The 18,575-nt window shown below is 53.0% G+C and overlaps 1 protein-coding gene across 5 annotated transcripts; it reads right to left on the reverse strand.

Annotated features, from left to right (window-relative positions):
* Positions 1–25: 25 nt before the first annotated feature.
* Positions 26–17,605, reverse strand: LOC144061409 (uncharacterized). Of its 5 annotated transcripts, XM_077581839.1 has the most exons (23): positions 16,643–17,603; positions 15,951–16,001; positions 15,645–15,823; positions 15,503–15,545; positions 14,554–14,679; positions 14,372–14,476; positions 14,084–14,302; positions 13,874–14,020; positions 13,619–13,798; positions 13,346–13,564; positions 12,707–12,853; positions 12,469–12,642; positions 12,034–12,147; positions 11,901–11,954; positions 10,858–11,067; positions 10,636–10,740; positions 9,538–9,675; positions 9,362–9,469; positions 8,421–8,458; positions 6,297–8,349; positions 6,141–6,225; positions 278–720; positions 26–186 (listed from the first exon to the last, which is right to left on the reverse strand). In XM_077581839.1, exons 1-23 carry the CDS (start codon positions 17,327–17,329, stop codon positions 31–33), a joined length of 5,781 nt encoding a protein of 1,926 aa, XP_077437965.1. In that variant the 5' UTR covers positions 17,330–17,603; the 3' UTR covers positions 26–30. The 5 variants fall into 5 exon arrangements, with proteins under 5 accessions (XP_077437965.1, XP_077437964.1, XP_077437967.1 ...); XM_077581838.1 differs by having other exon boundaries at positions 26–720; positions 16,643–17,600; XM_077581843.1 differs by lacking the exon at positions 26–186 and having other exon boundaries at positions 579–1,286; positions 16,643–17,605.
* Positions 17,606–18,575: the final 970 nt, after the last annotated feature.

The following is an 18,575-nucleotide window of genomic DNA, read 5'->3' on the forward strand; positions in this document are numbered from 1 at the left end:
CAATCGCAACAAAAGCACAAACAGCGGCGGTCAAAGCAGATTTATTAAAAATGACAAAAAAAGATGAGACAAGTAAATGAGCTCAGGCAAAATGATGACGCAGGCGGCGTCATTGCAAGGCGGCGCCGACGTCCTCGGCCCATTTCTGCAGCAAGTCGCGCAGGTTCCCATTGAACACGTCGATTCCTTTGTGCGACAAACGGACGCCGTCGGGTTGGTAGAGGCCCGTGTTGGCCCCGCAGCGGATGTTGTCGTGGGTCAGAGAGACGCCACCCACCTCGGAGACAATGTTGTGGATACGCCGGTTGACCGTGCTTCGGACCAGGTCCACCTCGTGGGCGTCGGCCGAGTGGCGCCAGACTCGGCGAGGGAGGATGTGGGACCACACCAGGACGCAATGCGGGAAGGCGGCCCTCATGGAAGTCACGTCCCGCCTGACGGACGCTAGCAGGTCGCTGGGCGTTTCCGTGTTCAGGTCGTTGCCGCCCAGGTGCATGATAATGACATGAGGTTGGGGCCAGGCGGCTCGCAGCTGGTGCAGGAGGGGCAGCAGCTGGGGCCAGATCATGCCCTGGACCCCCTTCCACCTGAGGGTCACCTTGTGGGGGTCCATGCCCAGCTGCGCACCGACCTCCGCAGAGCTGGCCCGCGACTCGGCCCAGTGCACCAGCGAATGGCCGCAAATCCAAACGTTGCGGGCGGCCATGCCGAGGGGCTTTCCTGCGGACATGAAGGCAAAGTGATGGGTGACGTTCCAAAGCCGAGCGCTTGGCAAAGCAACTCCACTTTTAGCAGACATCCAAGGTTAGCTAACTAGCGAGCGCGGCTCCTCGTGTGTCAACTCAAAGATTGAAAAAGGAATAGAATTGCTCACTTACCTTTGCCGACTGGACTCATTTAGCGGAAAATGAGCAACAACGGCACCAGTGATTCCCAACCACTGTGCCATGAGACATCAACAGGTGTGAAATCATTCCATTTCACTTTATTCAGCCATCTATGCCAGTCATGTACAGTGACAAGCAAAAGAAAACAAAAGTCTTCCATCCAACCTGTTGCCAGAATAATGACAGGCCCAGACTTCACACTCCGGAAGTCAGTTTGGGACTGAACAACCACTACGTGACGAGTCGACTTTTTTTTTTGCACAGCAGGCGCGTGAGGACGGACATCTCATCCGTTCTGCATGTCTTGCATTTATTTGACTTGATAATGAAGTTGAAGTTGACTTGAAATGGGATGAAAACATCTGCGGGGACATTTCCTTCCGTGGCTGCCGCAGTAACCTTGAAAAAGTAACTACAGTAACTCAGTTACATTTCTGATAACTTGCTTTTTAAAAGTGACTCCATTAGCTGAGAAGATACTTTGACGTTTACATTCAACAGATGCCAACAACGCCACTTAGCGTGAAATCAACAAGCGCTCAAAAGAGGACGTCCTGTCGTCAGCCGGTGATTGCGCAAGTTGGAATGATGACAGAGTTGTGTCAGAATTGGATCTTCCTGGAAATGGCGAGGTAGGATTTGTCAAGATTGGATTTGTAAATGATGGTGGTCACCCTCAAACAATGGAGGTCCGCTTTGGGGCTCCCGCAACATCTCATCCTGTGGGGTCCAAATGTTGACCAGCAAAATTCTTGCAACTGGTCGGAGGGTTCTGCTGAACGAAGTTTCCGTGCGGTCTTTATTCGGGTTAAGGTCACAATTAGAGTTTGTGAAGCAATCCAGGGAACACGTTTGCATGCGTGGCGGACCGACTTACTCTACGTGTCATTTGTGCTCGATGGGAATATCCCGTTCGGACCGCCATGCACGGACAACGTCGTTCCGTAAATAAGGTCAAGTCCATCAGTGAGCGCGTCGAAGATGAAATGTGGCTGCCAGTAGTTGGGTTTCCATTCAGCCATTTTCATTTGAACTTTCAAGAACTGAATGGAAATGCCAGACATTGGAAAAAGGGCCCAAAATCCACAAAAACGATTTTATGCTTCGACGTGGTGGATTTGGAAGCGTATCGAAAAAAGGAAAATGCTCATTTTGGCTATGGAAACACTTCCAGAACAGGTTTTGTGAAGAACCGCTGGAAAGACACGTCACACCTTTTGACCGAATATTACGTCACACGTACGATAAAGTCATGCATAAGTCGCATGTCTGTTTTGTGCATTTACAGTAAATGTGCTTAAACAATTGGACGGAAAGCTGACTAAGGATCGCACACAGCGCTCGACCCGTCTGACTAAGGATCCCACACAGCGCTCGACCCGTCTGACTAAGGATCCCACACAGCGCTCGACCCGTCTGACTAAGGATCCCACACAGCGCTCGACCCGTCTGACTAAGAATCCCACACAGCGCTCGACCCGACGGGCCAAGCAACGAGTGGCTCTGGAACAAGTCGTGCGGCGGCCGAGCTGAAAACCGTCTTGGCCCAAAACATCACTTCTGCAGTGGGTGCACATCTGCAAATCAAAACACCTACACTCAACCTTTGACCTCTGTCATTGCCAACAAAGCTTACATGACAAAGTAGTGAGTTGAACTTTTCTCACTGACCAAATATGGATTTTCCACCTTCATCTACAAACCAATACCGACCTCTGTCATCATTTCAAGTGGGAGCTGATAGACCAAACAGTTGAAAGTGCTTTTTTTTTAGTGACGCTTAATTATTTCATTGAAAAAATAAATGAAGACGACCTTTTTTCAGTCATTATTTTGATTTCAAAATGGAGTCTTTATGGATGTCACTTAACACATTGAGAGGTAACTAACGCATAACACGAGTCTTTACTCAAAAAGTCGTCATTTTCCAACTGCAAAATATCTGTCTAGGCTCAAGAAAGGTTGGGAAACACGGGTTCAGACAATGTTATTCTTCATTAGCATTAGCTTCCTCAGCCTCTCAAAACTCGCAGGCGTCGGCTAATGACGGAAATCAAAGTTCTTGTGCCATATTGTCGGAAGATGGCGGAGTTCCCTTAAACGACGGACACAGAAGCAAAGAAGCAAAGAAGTACCACGTCATCGTAGCTAGCTAGCAAGAAGATGCTACTAGCTGTGTACTTCCGAGGGGAGGGGCTAACTTGTCCTAGCAAGCTTTGTGTAAAACATTTTCCGACATGTCTAGCTACTGTAGCTAGCTTGGCTCCGGAATGCGCAATAACTTTTGTTTCTAAACTAAACATGATGTTGCCTGCGCGACGTTGGCTGGCGCGCCACCGCACAGATGTCCCGTTTCAGCTTCGTGGAGGAATTGGCTCAAAGGTCGACGGACGCGACGTCGCAGAGTTTAGCTGACAAAAAGGCGCTGTAAAAGTTGAAAAGTTGTCAGAATAACAAAGATGTGGACTTTACTTACCCTGACTCTGAACTGAGACTTACCACAGACGAAATACAAAACAGCCTTTGACAAAGAACTACAGTTAACGCCTCGTCTCAACGTGCTTCGCGGGAAGTCCAAAATGAGGTCTTGATGTGGGAAGGTTTTCCTCACGAGTGAAAGCTTTCGTCAACATGGCTTACATCTGATCAAAGTCCACTTTTGGAATCGTCAAACTTCACAATTACAGCTAACCTCTTTGCGCTCGATTCGACCACAATAAAAGACCATTTTAAAAAAGTCAAATCTGAAATCACATTCTCGCTGAACTAGCTGAGCTGCTTAACGGCCGGGCCGAGCGCATTCCTTCGTTCTTGAAACGACGACTCAACGTGTACAAAAGTAGCAGTAAGTCAACGTTGCCTGAGATGAAAACATTTTGCACTTTTTAACATGTCGAGCTCCCTAAGTCACTTCAAGCCATGTCTTTGAAAGCTGTTTTGTAGCAAACCACTAACGCTAGTAGCGCTACGTCATTCAACATAACACACACACACACGATTTACGCATCAAGACACTCGCTGGTCAAAGTTCTTGCACGTGAAGTGAAGATCCAGCAGAACACGAAGAGTTGACAAAAACAATGTTCAATTCACCTGGAAAGTAGGATTCGCTTCAGCAATGAGAGACAGGTCTAGCTAGCTAGCTAGCTGGCTAGCTAGCTAGCCACCTGGACGACAGCTGAAGCTATGAGTTGATGTTGTCAACATCTGCTGGACCTCGAGCAATATTTGGGGAGGGAACGAGCGCTGCTCAGTCGGCGGCGGCGATTTCAAGCAAGATGCTCGCAAACGCACGCGTAGACAAACAAGTCACTTTGCAGAGACGCTTGCACTTAGCTTCTTTTCTGACAAAACTACCATTTGCTAGCGTACGTACGCTACGAGGGAGGAAAACCCGAGGCCAGCTTGTCTGCTCTCCTGCTAACGTTGAACGGAGGCGGGACTCTTCCTGGCTGTTGAAGACATTTGAGCTTGAAGATGCTGACATCTCAGGTGGGCGTGTCCCCTCGTAGTGCTCGCATGGAGCTTGTTTCACTTTGTAGTTTATTATAGAATTTTTGATTTTTTAAAGGTTGTTGCTGCCTGTTGTGGGTGGACAACGAGCATTTTTTTTTTTTTGCACAGCGTACAGCGGCCTTGTAGCGAAACAAGCGCTGACTTCCTCATATGGAGCGAGTCTATCTTTGGCTGCAGGCATATCTGACTCCAATCCCATTTTTCGGGCTGACTGTCCAGACTGTTTTTAGCAAGTGTCCAAACCCGATCTTGCCCTGTTCAGACCTGAGCCGCATTATTGACCCGTCTGACAGCTTTCTGTAGCAACAACGTGGAACGGAGGCGGAGCCCAGCGCGTGTACCGTTTGACATCACGTGACGCTGTTAACCGCTCTGCACTTCCTGTTCCTCGCAGCGCGTTAAGCACTTTTCTTTTCTTCCCTTTTTTAACGTCTTTTTGTCCATGGCTACGGCCAGACACTAATTTGCTATTACCGGTTGCGCATGTGAAGAAGTGACGGCGCAGCGAGATCGGCTTCGGCGCAAGTAACGTAAAATGTCACCGTATTTCCGGTTGAGCATGAGCGGCGTCGACGGGGGCAGCAGAGCCGTTGAGGCGTTTGACTGGCGAGCATGCGAGGACGCAGCCGCGCCGCGAAGCGATTGGATATCGATCGCGCGGGCGTGGAGCGACGTCGCGGACAGTCAAATCCGTTTGGAGTCTTTCAAACAGATCAGACTTTGACGAATCCTGTCCAAATCGGATATGAAACTACCTCCCGCACGTGGTTTCAATCCGTCCCGCAAAAACGGGATTTCATGTGCTTTGTGACCGTTCATACAACAAAAGAGCCAAATCCACGTTCAATCTGGATGAGCTAAAAATGAGATTTGGGGAGGCCGTATGAACGAGGCCTTTGCGATTACAACAACGTCCTGACAAGCGAAGAAGCCTTTTCGATGAAAGGAGAAACGTCTTCAAGAAGCAACGATGTGCATCCTTTCAACGCTTGCAGATGAGCAAACATGACGCGACTCCACCAGGTTAGCTAGCAAACATGACGCGACTCCATCAGGTTAGCTAGCAAACATGACGTGACTTCACCAGGTTAGCTAGCAAACATGACGCGACTCCATCAGGTTAGCTAGCAAACATGACGCGACTCCATCAGGTTAGCTAGCAAACATGACGCGACTCCATCAGGTTAGCTAGCAAACATGACGCGACTCCATCAGGTTAGCTAGCAAACATGACGCGACTCCATCAGGTTAGCTAGCAAACATGACGCGACTCCATCAGGTTAGCTAGCAAACATGACGCGACTCCATCAGGTTAGCTAGCAAACATGACGCGACTCCATCAGGTTAGCTAGCAAACATGACGCGACTCCATCAGGTTAGCTAGCAAACATGACGCGACTCCATCAGGTTAGCTAGCAAACATGACGCGACTCCATCAGGTTAGCTAGCAAACATGACGTGACTCCATCAGGTTAGCTAGCAAACATGACGCGACTTCACCAGGTTAGCTAGCAAACATGACGCGACTCCATCAGGTTAGCTAGCAAACATGACGCGACTCCATCAGGTTAGCTAGCAAACATGACGCGACTCCACCAGGTTAGCTAGCTTGTTCCTCCACGGTGGAAGCGTCGTCATGAAAGCTACTCAAAGTCGTCCTTAGCACCGCGACGGATGCCAGAGCTTGTTCGCAAAAGAGGAGCAAGGATGCAAAGAAGAAAGAAAAGCCTTTGATACCTGGGCCAATGGTGGCGCCGTTCCCTTGCATCTCCTTGGACTGCTGTTCTCGCGACTCCGCCATCTTCTGCTTGTACAACTCCAGCTGCAACGCAACAAAAGGCGCATAAACAAGCTGGAGAAGCTCTGGCGGGCAAACGGCGGCGCAAACGCTACCATTTCCTTCTGCCTGCTCTTCATGTCGCCGAGTAGCTCCGGTGAGCCGGCGGCACCGGAGGTCAAAGGCGACATCGACGGTAAACTGAACTGGACCGATTTGAGTGTTTTTGCCGCTGGCGTCGCAGCCATAGACTTGACGCTCTCAATGACCTTCAGGCATTTGGCCACCGTTGTGGAGATGCTGGACTGCTCCTCGCTGGCAGTCGCTGATGGCGGCGTTCCTCGGCCGGCGCTTGCGGGGCCCGAAGAGCCGAGGGCCGCAGCTACGGGCAGCTTGGCATCAATGGCGGGCACCATGAAAGCGGGCTGCCCGGGAGGACGTCGGGGAGGCGGCCCGGGAGGCGGCCCTGGGGGCAGACGGCCTGCAGCAGCAGAAGCGGCTTTGGGGGCAATCTCCATGGGCCAGTTGACTGGGGGGGACGGATGCCGGTAGTGCGCAGGTGGGGGCCCAGGAGGCGGTCTGGGTGTCGATGACGTACTTCCTATGGTCTTTGTAAGATCTTGCAGCTCTTGAGCCTTTTTTAGCGTCTCCAACTCTTGTTGATCGAGGAATTCTTCATACTCTGAGACGGCCTTCCTTTCGCTGGGGGGCTCCGAACTGGACGATCTGGTGCGGGAGGGGGAAGCCATGGCGTCTGCCTCCAGCAACGGGGCCCCATGTCCGCGGGGCTGTTGCCACGGCGTCAAAGACCCCTCTCGCTCAGTGGACGAGGACTTGGACTTTGAGGCGGCGCTGGCCAGCTGCGTCACGTCTCCCGACGACAGCTTCAGGCCAATCGTGCGCAACAAAGTCTGGATCTGGCTGTAGGGGGCGCTGGTGCTCACGGCCCCCTCAGCGGTTCTCTCAGCTGAAGGGGACTTCTTCTCACGCTCCAAAGCGGCGCAGCCGCCGGACGCCTCGCCAGCCAGACCCACAATCCGAGAGAAGCCTTTGCCATCCTCAAGCGCCCGCTCATGTGGCAGAAGTTCGTCCCTGACAGGAAGCGCCTTCTTTTGAAGCATATCAAGAAAGCGATCGAGTGGGGGCTTTGGGGCCGGGGGTGGCGTTGCGTTTGCGCGGCTCGGCGAGGGGCTTCTGGCCGGCGGGTGTGCGGGAGAAGACGGTCCGAAGGTCGTTTGCAAAGACGAAGGGTCAGAAGCTGCCGGCGGCGCCGCACAAGCTTCTGGATCCTGGCCCTTGGTGTACTGGCCGCGATGAGGACGGTCCGAATATGCCGGGTCATAGTACGGATCGTCATACGGTTCGTCGTAAACGTCGTAGCGGTCGGTGTAACGCTGGCCGGAGCCGAAAGGGCTTTCATACGGAACGCTACCAAACGGACGATTGCCGTAAGGTGGCTCAGCGTACGCATGGTTGGCAAAAGCGCTAGCGTAGCTATCGGCGTAGCTATCGGCGTAGCGCTGGCGAAAGCGCGGGTACGGCCTGTCGTAATACGGCTCGTCATAGGGCGGAGGAAGATGGTGGGGGTACTCCGGGTCCTCTGCTCGTTTCTTCAAAATGGAGCGGACCGGTCGAAACTCGGTCAGCGGTTTAGCGATGCGACCGTGATCGTAGTCGATGCACGTCCGCTGTCCGGGCTCCGGACCTTGCGGATCCATCAGCGACTTCTTGAAGGCAATCATCTCATTCAGCTCCTCCAGTTCTCGCTTCTTCCGTGCCAGCTCGTCGTCCACCGGTCCGGCACGAGACTTGGCAGGAGGGCTGCGCTCCCGCCTCCTCTTGTGCTCTTGCTCTCGCTCTCCGCTGACTTTGCTCCGTCTGCTTCTAGCTTGTTCTCTGCTAGCGCTCCTGCTGCGACTTCTTGTACGTCTGCGCGACCTTTCCCGACTGGCGCTCCGTCCATGCCGGCTGCTTTTGTGCTTGCGTTCCAGACTTGTGCTGCGTCTCCTTTTGATTTCTCGTCCAAATTTGTCTTTGGGCGGGCTGCGGCTGCGGCTGCGGCTCCTGCTGTAGCCTCGGCGCTGGCTGCTCGCCACCTTCGCCAACTTGTCCTGAGCTCGCAATTGTTTCACCACCGTCTTCAGCCGGTCTGTGTTGGTCTCCTCCTTCCTTGACGGCAAGAGGAAAGTGTTGCAACGGTTGTCAACTATTCCATCAGAACCTTCAAGGAATGGACTTACTCAGAGTCTTCAGAAGCTTTGGTCAGCTTGATGGTCATCTGAGGAGGAAGAAGGAAGCCTTAACAGCACCAAGGTTGGCCATTGAAGGCGACAATACTTGGAAAGTCCCTCATCGAAAATCAAATCAAACCGTCGCCTGCTTAGCTGCATCTTGACCTCTCGACTGCCCACACGGCTTTTCTCACCAATTATCGTCCATCTGTGCTAGTGAGCGCGAGTTTTCACCGCAAGTGTTGCCGTTTGAAACATGGCACTATAATTGATGTCTTGGAATTTTGGCCTGCCTGAAAAATTGCAGCTTATTTTGAACTAAAACTCCTCGAGTAGGAGACCAAATGGAAGAATTGAGGAGAATGTGGAGAAATAATCCAGTTACACCATTTGCAGGTGTTATTTGAAAAGACTTTCTTCGCAAACAAATATTCCTCAGAATTGGCTGTTTGGTGGCGTGCGTTGGCATTTATCCGAGGTCAAATGTGTGCCTTGGCATTTATCCGAGGTCAAATGTGTGCCTTGGCATTTATCCGAGGTCAAATGTGTGCCTTGGCATTTATCCGAGGTCAAATGTGTGCCTTGGCATTTATCCGAGGTCAAATGTGTGCCTTGGCATTTATCCGAGGTCAAATGTGTGCCTTGGCATTTATCCGAGGTCAAATGTGTGCCTTGGCATTTATCCGAGGTCAAATGTGTGCCTTGGCATTTATCCGAGGTCAAATGTGTGCCTTGGCATTTATCCGAGGTCAAATGTGTGCCTTGGCATTTATCCGAGGTCAAATGTGTGCCTTGGCATTTATCCGAGGTCAAATGTGTGCCTTGGCATTTATCCGAGGTCAAATGTGTGCCTTGGCATTTATCCGAGGTCAAATGTGTGCCTTGGCTCAATGGAGGTCGGAAAAGATTTTTGGTCGATCAACAAGTGTGACAAGTCTGAGGGGGCTGACCTTCCCTTTGGCGGCGGCGATGGCGCCCAGTTTTCGGGCAGGTAGGAAAACATTGTCAGTGCAATGTTTGATCCTGATGGCCTGATGGCCGCCCGCCGCTTCGTCGTGCTGGATGGAGAAGCCCGCGTGAGTCAGGACAAAAAGGCACGAGCGGCGCCGAGCGTACTCGCACTTACCGGGACCACGCTGAACTCCACTTTCTCGTTGAGCTGCAGTTTCTTTTTGCCGATGACTTCTGACAAGTCGAAGAAGAGTTGCGGGTTCTGCGCGCACTTGATCAGGCCGCTGTCCTCGGAGAACTCGATGACGATTCCCTGCAAACGCAACTCGGGGCCGTCACAAACAATCTCTGTGCAAATGAGCATCCTATCCATTATTCCGGGAATTCCTCCACCCAACATATTTGTTACCGGAAAAGTGGGACGTGCGTCCAAACAAATGCCAAACGTGCGTTGCGGGCATCGCAAATGCGCTTTTAAAATGAGTCTCAATCTTTTTGTGTTGACAACTTTGGGTGGTCCCCACAACGGAGGTCATTCGTTGATGGGATGACGAGACCTGAAGTGATCCACAACCTCAGCAACAAATGAATGACGACATGACAAATGAAATCCCGTCAGAAGAAGGAATTGTACCCGCAAAGATATTGTCACGTTGCGTGCACAGAGATTTAGTCATTTGATTTGTGAGGATTGTTTTCATTTCTAAATGTGATGAGACGTCGTTGGCAAGTCACAGGAAAAAGCATCGCAACCTGCCATTTGTTATTCACCGTCTGAAGGAAGCGTTTGCATTGTGTTGCTTGGGGACGCGTCGGAAATGCCCGAAGCTCGCAAATGTCAATACAAGGTTTTAAAGAAACATTACACGCACACATAATAATAATTAATAACTACAACGGCTGGTTTTAATAACAGCCTATGAGGGCAACGTAACTGCAAGACTTGCAGCATAGTAACTTACAGTTATGCTTTGTACTAAATAATAGCGTCATGCCTGCTGATTTAGTACAAACAAGTACAAGAAAGATTTTTCAATACAATTAACCTTAAGGAGCAAATCAATATTCAAATTGGATCTTTAAAAGGTGCTAAAGTTAACGCGACTCTGGCCGAAGGAAAACAGCCACAAAATGATGTCGTCGACAACAAGTGGAGGAAAAATGGAATGCAATCCACTGGCTGCATTTGGACGAAAGCTTGAATTCATTTTCGTCCCCAAAAACAACCCAATTTGTGGTGAGAAGGACGCGCGCTCGTCCCGGGACGTCTTACGTGCCGCCGTTGTTCCGTGGACTCTTCAAAGGAGGCGGGAAGGATTTCCACAAAAGTGGCGCGTTCCTCGTTGCTCTCCTGATCGCTGGCCACGTTGAAGCGCACCTGCAAACGGACGGTGACAAATCGTTCCCATTGCCGGCAACGTGACGGCTAGACGGATGCCCACCGCGCCGCCTTCGCATTTGCAAGGAGGGCGCGAGGCCCCGCCCACTGGCTCACCTTGTCGCCGGTCAACATGGTGGCGCCGGTGAGCAGGTCGGCGTGGCCGAAAGGAAGCTGCTTCTGCCGACCCTCGATGGTCATCACCAGACGTCCCGCCTCCTCGGGGCTCTCGCTTCCCGCTTGAATGTCTTCTGTCTTCTGTCCCTCCGCGTCCACTTCCTGTTTGATGTCCACTTCCAGCTCCTCCTTGATTTCCAGGACGCTCACCTGTGGGACATGTCAGCAGCAAAATTCAATCTTCCCCCGCCCACAAAAATCATTTTCTTTATGAAAAATGATTGAAAGCAAGTTTGGGTCTCCTTCGAGCAAACAAGCTTTGAAATCGGGCTGCACGATATCGGAAAAACATGCAAGAGCGATACTTAACACGCCTCTAAAGAAATGAAGATATTTTCATCATCTCATTCAATAAATAAGCTTTAAATGTGGAATATGAGCAGACTACAGACAGTAATCTGATCTAAACATCGTAATTGAGGCTAAATTTATGAAGTGCACTTAACAAGTGTTACCATAAACACGTGAGGACCAAAAAACAAGCATGACTGGACACCTAATGAGTGATTTGATTCAAGCATAACCACGAGTACGTGACAAGCATGAAATTGCCAAGAGCTTTAGCATGGCTGGTAAATTAAACAATATGTAGCCCAAAATAGATTAGAATAATTCTTGAAAACAAAGTCCGTTTCAAGGTGACATAAAAAACAAAACCGCTTCACACGATTATTCAAGGTTGGTTTGCCAGGAAGAACCGCATGTTGACTTTTTAAACAAGTCTGCCGGCTGGCATGTGACGACGTCACCACATACTAAGAAGGTCCAGTCGACACGTACGGGAACGTGACACTTGATAAATGGCCATCATCTCACTGGGTTTTCAATTTCTTGGTCAAAACTTTGCTTTTAGTGTGAGTTTGACAAGTTGCTTGCACTGACGACACTTTTGCAAACTAGCGCCATCTTGCTGTCATTGCAAGCAGTGCACCGATCTCAACTACAGAAGCCACCAAAGAACCCCCCCAAGCCAAAGTTCTTGCCTGACGGTCCTGAGGCTCCTCCTTGATCTTTCGTTCCTCCAGCTTGGTCTTCACCTGCAAGACAACACGAAGCTTTCAGCCCCCCAGCAGAGAACGACGCGAGGCCGCATGCGACGCGTGGGCTGGCCGGCACCTCCTTTTTGACGGCTCGTCTTCGGGCCGCTTTGAGGACGGTGCCATCGAAACGCTCCTTGCTGATCACCAGCTTGGTGTCGGGGACGGCCACGCTGAAGCCCAGCGGCGTCCACTGGAGGACAGAAAGGAGCAGACGGCGAGTCAGCAGACGGACGCGGATCCTTTTGCAAATTCAATCCGTTGACACAAAAAGGCCACGTTGCATCCAATCAGAAATAAAAGCTGGACTTTCATTCTTATTGGAACCTTCAATGTTGCATTTTTTTTGGGTGAGCAGCGTCGGCGCCAATCAGGTGAGGGAAACGAGACCGGGTGTGCTTGAGCCGCCCGAAAACCTCATCTGGATGCAGCTGTGCAAAACGCTTGCGCTGGCGTCCGATGTCCTTTTGAGAACCCGACAAGCAAGCGGCCGCTTGGAGGAGCTTCAACTCACTTTGTCTTTGGCGGCGGCAAGCGCCAAGGACGCCGCCTCCTTCCACTTCTTGTCTTTTTGCTCCTCCTCTTTCTTCTTCCTGTCCTGCTCTTCCTGTCTCTTCTTCTCCGTCAGGATTCGGTCCTCCACCATCTTGGTCCTGCGGAGTCTGATGGCTTTCTTCTCGTCCTCGTCCTTCGTGAGCGCAAAGCAGCGGACGTCAGCCGGCGGCCTTCGACGGACGGCGCCGGGGACTCACCTGGCAGACGGTGAACTCCACCTCCTTGTTGACGTCTTGGCCATCAAACTCAGCGTCGCTCAAGTTCTCGCAGATGTCAAAGGGCAGTTCTCCGTGCTCGTCTGAGGTCACGACGCCCTTGGGCCCTTCCAGGCTCTTGATGACGCCCTGCGGCGACACAGACGGACGCCGTCTCAGTGTCGGTCCAAAGCGGACGCACGAGTGTCACGTACGGTTGAGCGGGAAAAAAAATTCTTTAAAAAATGCTCAATCAAGTGCAAACAATTGTATTGCAGGACCGTAATTCATCATGTCCTGAACTTCTCTGTAGAAAGTCCGCCAATAAAACGGAGCCGTGCCAAGAAGGGCCTGAGAAATCCAAGTCGGCCAGCGAGAAGAGCGACGTGCACTTAAGGAAGCGAACCCACATTTCATTTACAAGTCACATTAACAAGAGCTTGCCGAAGGCGGCACGGCACGACCCGGCACGGCATGACCCGGCACGACCCGGCACGGCACGACCCGGCACGGCACGACCCGGCACGGCACGACCCGGCACGACCCGGCACGGCACGACCCGGCACGGCACGACCCGGCACGGCACGGCATGACCCGCCACGACCCGCCACGACCCGCCACGACCCGCCACGGCGCTCCTACCAGTTTTCGCTTCTCGTTGGTGTGGACGAAGGTAAAGGGGATCTTGAGTCGGATGTTGGCGGCCCGCTTCTTCTTGCTTTGCAGGTCCACCAGCAGGCTGAGCAGCACGCGGTCGTTCTTCAGCAGGGTGACGCCGCAGTCTCGCCGGTCAAAGGTCACGTTGGTGTGGAGGGGTCCAATGCTGGCGTAGATCTGCCCCGGGTAGCCCGGCTTCTCCATCTGCGCGGCAAACAAAATCAGAGCTGAGCGGCGGCCGGCGCCGGCTGCGCTCACCGTGGCCTTGATGATGGGCTGGCTGACCACGCCCTCGTACAGCTCAGGGTCCAGCCACAGGTTGGCCGGCGCCGCTTTGACCTTCAGCGGCGGCACCGTCTTCGAAGCGGAGCTGCAGAGGGTCAGCAGGAGCGGCTCCTTCACCCGCCGGATGCGAATGGCCCGCTCGCCCGCTCGCAGCTGGCGGGAGGGAAAGAGGGAGGACTAAGGTTCGAGCCGGCGGCCGCCCGCCTGTCGGAGGGACGGAGCTCTTACCTTTTGCAGGGTGAACTCCACTTCTTCGTTGACGTCCTCGGCGGCGAAGTCCACCTCGCTCAAGTTCTCTTGGAGGTCGAAGGGAAGCTCGCCGTGCGCGTCCGACTTGATGACGCCTTGCTTGTCGTCCAAGCTGACGACGGTGCCCTGCCGGGCGACGCACGGCGTGAGCAAGCGGGTTTAGGGGCCTTCCGTCCGGCGCGCTCTCACCGTCTCTCGCGTCTCCTTGGTGAACTGGAAGGTCTCGGGAAGTTTGGGTCGGATGTTGGTGGCGCGCCTCTTCTCGCTGATGACGTCGCTCAGCACGTTGATGAGAACTTGGTCGTTCTTGAGCAGCGTGACGGCGCCGTCCTTCCTGTCAAACGGCAGGTTGATCCTCATCGGCCTGACGTCCACGTGCACCTGACCGCGCGACGGCCGCTCGCCGGCCTGCGGGAAGACGGACGGCAGCTCGACAAGGGAAAGAGGGGGGCCGCTGGCCGGACGGACGGCGCTCACCTGGGCCTCCACGATGGGCTGGCTGACCACGGCTTCGTAGATGTCCGGCTCCACCTTCTCCGTCCCGCCCGGCGCCACTTTCACGTCCGTGGCGATCTGAGTGTTCTGCCGGGAAGGTCACCGTGGCGGTCAAATGACAAAGCGTCACCAGGACGGACGTGCCGGCCGGCCGGCAGTCAAACCTTCAATTTGCAGGCGGTGAAGTGCACTCGCACGCCGGGCTTCATGGCTTTCGGATTCCCGAAGAAGACGGCAAAGTCAAAGGTGAACTTTTCCATGTCTTCTCTTTCAATGTGGCCAAACGTGGACTGAAGATGGCAAAAAAGAAGAAGAAAATCAGAAGCTTTGCATGTTCGGCGCCAGGAACCCGTCGTGCCGGTAAAGAAGAACGCCAGCGTTTGAAATCTGCTCAGACGTTCCAAGATGAACTTGAGCTCAAACGAGCTTGTGGAATGAAGCGGGAAAAAAGAGCAAACTCGGCAGCTAACAAGACTTTCGCTTCCGTCTGCTCTTCCATTCAATTGTTGATTTTGTTTGGCTAATGTACGGCGGCGGCCGCGTGGAAGTCGTCCACTGCTCAAACATTCTCTCTCTAACGTGCGCGTTCTTTTCCCAAATATTTTATTTGCTTCTAGCGGCGACTTGGCGGCTCGAAGGACAGAATGAGATGAACATTTTCTCTGTGGAACATCAAAATCCTGCCATTCGGATCCATCTCAGAGGCGGCCATTTTGCGACTCGCTGTCACCTGACATCGCAGGGCCAACGGCAGCTTTATGCTCGGCTGGTCCGCAAGCTCCGTGCAGCCAAATGACGTCATTTCGGCGGACACGCCCGCATCTTCCTCACAACTTGGAAACCAATTGGAAAAACATGGCGGGCGGGCGGACCAGCAAAAGCTGTTGCCAGCAACTGGCAAAATGGCCGCCCCCTGAGATGGATGCACAATTTGCCGCTCACCTGATATTCAGCAGAATGCCACGTTACGACATCTGATTGTCAAGAACATTCTGGACTTCCCCTTCAACGTGTGTGACTAATGAAGACGATTGTGATTGATTTTGCCGGTGCACGGAAACCTCTTGGTTTCGTTTGCAGTCAGCACGACAGCCCAAGTTGAGCACAACCTACCCCGATGAAGGAGATGATGCCGCTTGATCTGCCCGCCGGCGGCCTGATGGCGAGAGAGCATGCGAGCAACCACGTGAAGATCAGCAATCATCAGGCGAGCCATTGTATCGCCGGCAATCGGACGAGCGCGACATGGACCTACTTTTCGAAGGTTTGCTTTCCCAGCAGTCCCAGGATTTTGGCCATCCCGCCGGCTTCGGGGGCGGGGTCCGCGCTTATCGGGGCAGTCGGCATTTTCGGGAAAGCCGCGGCTTCGGCGGCCGCCGGCTTACTTTCAGCCGGGGCGGCGTCCGAGGAGGGGGCCGAAATCAAGGCTTTGATCTGCCGGAGGAAACCACAAGACGTCAGAAGCCGGCGCCGGCGCACCGCATCGCCGGCCGACCGCATCGCCGGCCGACCGCATCGCTGGCCGACCGCATCGCCTCTTCAGACCGTCCCGCCCACTTACCCACTGGGGCTGCTCCAGCGACGGATCGGCTGCCGCTTCCTGCGCCGGCGTCTGAAATGGTGGCAAGACGGCAACGTCATTTACAAGTTGACTGGAAAACAGCGACAGCAATTGTGTGCAGTAAGAAAAGGCAGCAATTCACAACTCGCTGACATCAAACAAGTCGAACGCAAACATTTTCCACTAGATTGTCTGAAAACACAATTGAGAAAAGCTTGAAAATTGCATCCAAAATGAACATTTGTGACTTGGCCAACATCTTCCGTTCAGTCGTTTGTCAGGCCAAAGCAAAAAGATTCTCCAGCTGAGATTTGAATGATCAAACGATGACATTCGCTTTCCATTCCACTTCTTCCAATCCATGAGGCCTCAAAGGGGAAATTGAAGCAGCACTCGAACCACACACTATTTCAGCTTGATCGGTTGCTAAGGATGTCACAATTGTAATTTTTGCGGGGTGGGGGGGGGAGGGTTGTCAAAAAATGGCCGTCAACACCAAATTTCTCACCAACCACTGATCCCATAAAAAAAAAATCAAAAAAATCAGGAGTCCAAATCTGCCATTTCAGGCATTTTATGAGCCCGCCAGCCACGCGACTACCGGGCTCAAACCTCAAGCAGTAAGCGGCACCTGCAGACAAATCAAAGAACAAGCGCCAAATGGATGCCGACTCTGCGGCACCAACACTCACCCATGTGGGCGGCGGGTATCCCGGGAAGCCATGAGGAGGAACGCAGCCCGGTGGGGGAACCGCCTCACCGAGATCTGAAGGCGGAGGAAGACAGGGAGGGGGCGGTGGACCGCACGGGCCCCAACCAGGATGTTCCCAGCCCGGAGGAGGAGGCATGTTGGGGTCCCACTGCGGCGGAGGATGAGGCCCCCAGCCCGGAGACGGAGGTCGGTCGGGGCCCGGTGGGCCCCAACCTCCGGGAGGCGGCGGGCCCCAGCCGCCGGGAGGAGAGGGACCCCATCCCTCCGGAGGTGGCGGGCCCCATCCCTCCGGGGGTGGCGGGCCCCATCCCTCCGGGGGTGGCGGGCCCCATCCCTCCGGGGGTGGCGGGCCCCATCCCTCCGGAGGTGGCGGGCCCCATCCCTCCGGGGGTGGCGGGCCCCATCCCTCCGGGGTTGGCGGACCCCATCCCTCCGGGGGTGGCGGGCCCCATCCCTCCGGAGGTGGCGGACCCCATCCCTCCGGAGGTGGCGGACCCCAGCCCCTGGGAGGCGGCGGGCCCCATCCTCCGGGTGGAGGCGGCGGGCCCCATCCTCCGGGTGGAGGAGGACCCCAGCCCCCGGGAGGCGGCGGGCCCCATTCTCCAGGCGGTGGCCAACAGCCCGGAGGTGGCGGTCCGTCTTGGTCGGGCTTTCGTCCTCGCATCATCGCGTCGCTGAAGTCGTGCGAACGAGCTAAGCTAGGAGGCTAAAGCGTTGAGCAAAGTCACGAAGAAGTCAAACATTACGTCAGGATAACGTTAACCGTCTTATTGTTTTCCAATTGACTTGAATATTTGGAAGACAAACAGTGAACAACAACAACTTGAAGAAGAATGAGAGGCTTTCGACACGATTGGCTGGCTGGTGCTTCTTCTTCTACGTTTTTGTTCCTCTGCTGTTCTTCTTCGTCGTCGTCTTCTTCGTCTACGCAACTGAACGGCGAGCGAGCGAGTGTCGTCGGGATCTGTAGCGCCGCCTACAAATTCAGTCCTTGTTTAAAAGAGCTCCATTTTGGTTCAACAGTCATATCAGCGTGAATCACTGATCTGTATTCATGACTGCATAGGCGATAGGCCAAGACTTTTGAAGCCGCCATATTGCTCCTCCCAAGAAACGTTTCTCGGCATACGATCCGATACATTTACAGTATCCAAAATGGAGAAGATTTGAGACAGTACTTTGTAGAAACAGCATGATTTATGATGTTTTAAATTGGTTAAACAAGAGGACTTCAGACATTTTACAACTTGCCTTAATACATGTATAAATTCTATGCTTAATAATGTTTACAGGAGAAAACGTGTATATTTTTTATTAAAGAGTTATAATTCAACAAAAGATGCCTCTGCCAAATCTAATATTGGGGTCTAAGGAACTGAGCGAAAAGAGAAAGAGTGTCTTCAAAGCAAGACATAACGTCCACTTTTTATTTGACTTCTTTATTACCCGAAGCTGTTGCACGTCCTTCCCATCTCTGTCTCTTTGCCTTGCCAACCAGTATAGATCAGTCTGTCCCTCCTTCCTGTCCAACCGAGCATACAAGTCATCGTAAGCCTCGTTTGGCTTTTGCCACTTCTCACCTTACGCTGCATTTCCCTGTACTCCTTTCTTCAGTCCTCTCAGTGTCCCACTTCTTCTTGGCTACTTTCTCTGGATCCACTTCTGCACCTCCACCATCAAGTCTCCGTATCTCCTTTCCTTCCAGATGTCACACCAAGGACTGTCCTGTCTCCCTGATCACATTTGCTGCCGTTGTCCAGTCCTCTGGAAGCGCCTCCTGACCATCCAGAGTCCGTCTCAACTCCTTCCTGAAAGTCATACAACACGCTTGCTTTTTCAGCTTCCACCATTTCGTCCTCTGCTCTGCCTTTGCCGTCTTTGTCTTCCTCACCGCCACCAGACTCCTCCTACAC

Source organism: Vanacampus margaritifer, chromosome 12 (genome assembly GCF_051991255.1).
Source record: "Vanacampus margaritifer isolate UIUO_Vmar chromosome 12, RoL_Vmar_1.0, whole genome shotgun sequence".
Classification (NCBI taxonomy): domain Eukaryota; kingdom Metazoa; phylum Chordata; class Actinopteri; order Syngnathiformes; family Syngnathidae; genus Vanacampus; species Vanacampus margaritifer.